General features: G+C 30.2%; 1 protein-coding gene across 1 annotated transcript in view; it reads left to right on the plus strand.

Moving 5' to 3' along the window:
* LOC105461537 (coiled-coil and C2 domain-containing protein 1-like) overlaps positions 1-1,271 on the plus strand; it is a 14,255-nt gene extending 12,984 nt beyond the window's left edge. The window contains exons 6-8 of the mRNA XM_011708039.1: positions 426-478; positions 843-933; positions 1,011-1,271. Of these exons, the coding sequence (XP_011706341.1) occupies positions 426-478; positions 843-933; positions 1,011-1,130 (264 nt within the window). The 3' untranslated portion in view covers positions 1,131-1,271. The remainder of the gene's footprint in view (positions 1-425; positions 479-842; positions 934-1,010) is intronic.
* Positions 1,272-2,348: the final 1,077 nt, after the last annotated feature.

The raw sequence follows: 2,348 nt of genomic DNA on the forward strand, positions 1-2,348 counted from the left end.
GTGTGCTCTTCCGATCTAATATTTTATTTCAAACCACAAAAATATTTTTTAATAAATTGTTTAAATTATTCAAAATTATATGCAGCAAAAGTTTAATGCCATTGTCTTTCCAAATAACTTTAAGTTTTGTAAAACAGACTTAAAGTTATTAAAATGATCAATAGAATAATAGTGAAGCAAAAACTTGACCATTATGTAAAATTTTTTCTTTTTTTTAAATGATTAGTATCTCGATAACTGTTGTGAAGATCGCAAAATAGTAGAGAACTTTTTTGTTCAGTTTGGTCCACACTACCTGCCCACAAGCGTTGTACCATTGAGTACGAGACACTCATATACATATATATATATATATATATATATACCTTCATTATACGATAAAATATTAAAAGTTATATAATGAAAATGTTATACCCAACAAGTAGAACGTTGTTTGCAGATGCTCGCTGAATCCCATCCTGTGTTGCACTCATCCCAGGTATGACATCCCTATATTTCTGTAGAAGATGCATTATGCAGTTAGTACATGCACAAAAAGATTTGATGTTCTTAAAGTACATTGTGTTAATGACACACACATACACACACGCACACGCCCAACCTACCCATCTCTATTTTTCTATAAGAGTGTTTAAAGACGTTTTTATTATCTATATGAAGATTATCAGTAGAGTTTTTGTGTGTATGCATATGTATATATGAATTTGTCATACAATAGATGGTATTATGAATTCTATGATACATGAGCAATTTGTAACAACGTATACTTAAATTGCTATATAGACATAAAAATGATATTTTTGATAACGATCTTTTTATGTTGTACTTTTTTCATGTTACAGAGGTTTCTTCCGAAGTGATAGCCTGCTTGGTACAGTAATGGTCAAGTTACAACCGCTAGAGTCTCAGTGCACTTTACATGATTCTTTTCCAGTAATTAAATTATTAATATTTTTATATTCCGTGTAAATAGTTGTACATAAAATAAAAGAACTCATCATTTATTTCAGCTTATGGATGGCAGAAAAGCAACGGGAGGAAAACTGGAGTTAAAAGTCCGTCTTAGAAATCCTATTCTTTTTAAGCAAATTGAGAATATCACAGATAAATGGCTAACTATTGATCAATAATTCAATTTACTTCGCCGAAAATTTACTTTGCTATTGATGTATTATGAAGCTTTTGAAAACAGGACGTCAAAAATAAGATACTGTTTTTCAATATTGTATATTAATAATAATACAAGTAAGATAAAAACAATGTATATGTTTACATAAAAACAATAAGCAAGCTATAAATAAAAAATGTAAATAACCTGTATGTAATTATAATAGATAAACTACATGCTGTTTTTATTTAATTTATATTTAATATAAATATATATGAATGCATATAAATTTAATCATTTTTTATAAAGTAAAATGTCCATCGAATTAATTACATTTATACAAAGTGTCCCAATTTAAATATAAAACTTCGGAAGCGTGTGGAGAATCGATAAGCTAAAAAAGCCCTTTAAAAATATCGTTTTTGCTTCGTTTTGGAGAAAATTGCAAATAAACAAATTGATGACGTATTTTTATACTTATTACTTATTTATCACTTATTTATTCACGTTGTCACTTGCTTAATGTAGATGTTGTTCAAAATGTTAGTCTCTTGCAGCAATGATTTAAAAGATTTTAAATGCAACCAGATATATAGATTTTTTGGAAAATAATTTCTCTAATTATTTAGAAGACATCCATCTGCAGCAACAGATTGAAGTATGATTCCAATTCTGGATGGGTCAGCTCATGGTACAGTTACTCGAGTTTGACTAGACAGAATTAGTCACGACGATAGATTAGACACGAAATAGTATCTTGACTACTTTGATCATCTGATCTGACATCATTGGACTTCTTTGTATGGGGGAGGGAAAGGGGCTAAAACAAATTTTATTTGTTGCCATTCAATTTAAGAAAGCAATTGAGAGACCGAATCGTGGCTACAGTGTACCAAATATCAGATCAGTGTTTGGCTGCAACACGAGCTGTCCATACTAGATACAGGGGTTGGACAAAATAATATAACACCATGCAATATAGTATTCAATTTTGGTTAACGGTAACTCCGCGAAAAATCATCGTAAAATGATGAACTTTTTTTCAAATGAAAACTTGAAATCTCTACTTTAAGATACTGTGAGTCGATTTTTAATTTAATGCACCCCTGTTGCTGTAAACTCTTAAATCTGAGAGCATGTTTGCTACACTGAAAATTGCAAAGTTTGAACGAGTGCACGGACTTGCTAAAATTTTTCCCGGGGATGCGGTTTCCAGCGTCATAAAATTGGAATCTTTCTC

Source organism: Wasmannia auropunctata, unplaced genomic scaffold (assembly GCF_000956235.1).
Source record: "Wasmannia auropunctata unplaced genomic scaffold, wasmannia.A_1.0 LD285170.1, whole genome shotgun sequence".
NCBI lineage: Eukaryota > Metazoa > Arthropoda > Insecta > Hymenoptera > Formicidae > Wasmannia > Wasmannia auropunctata.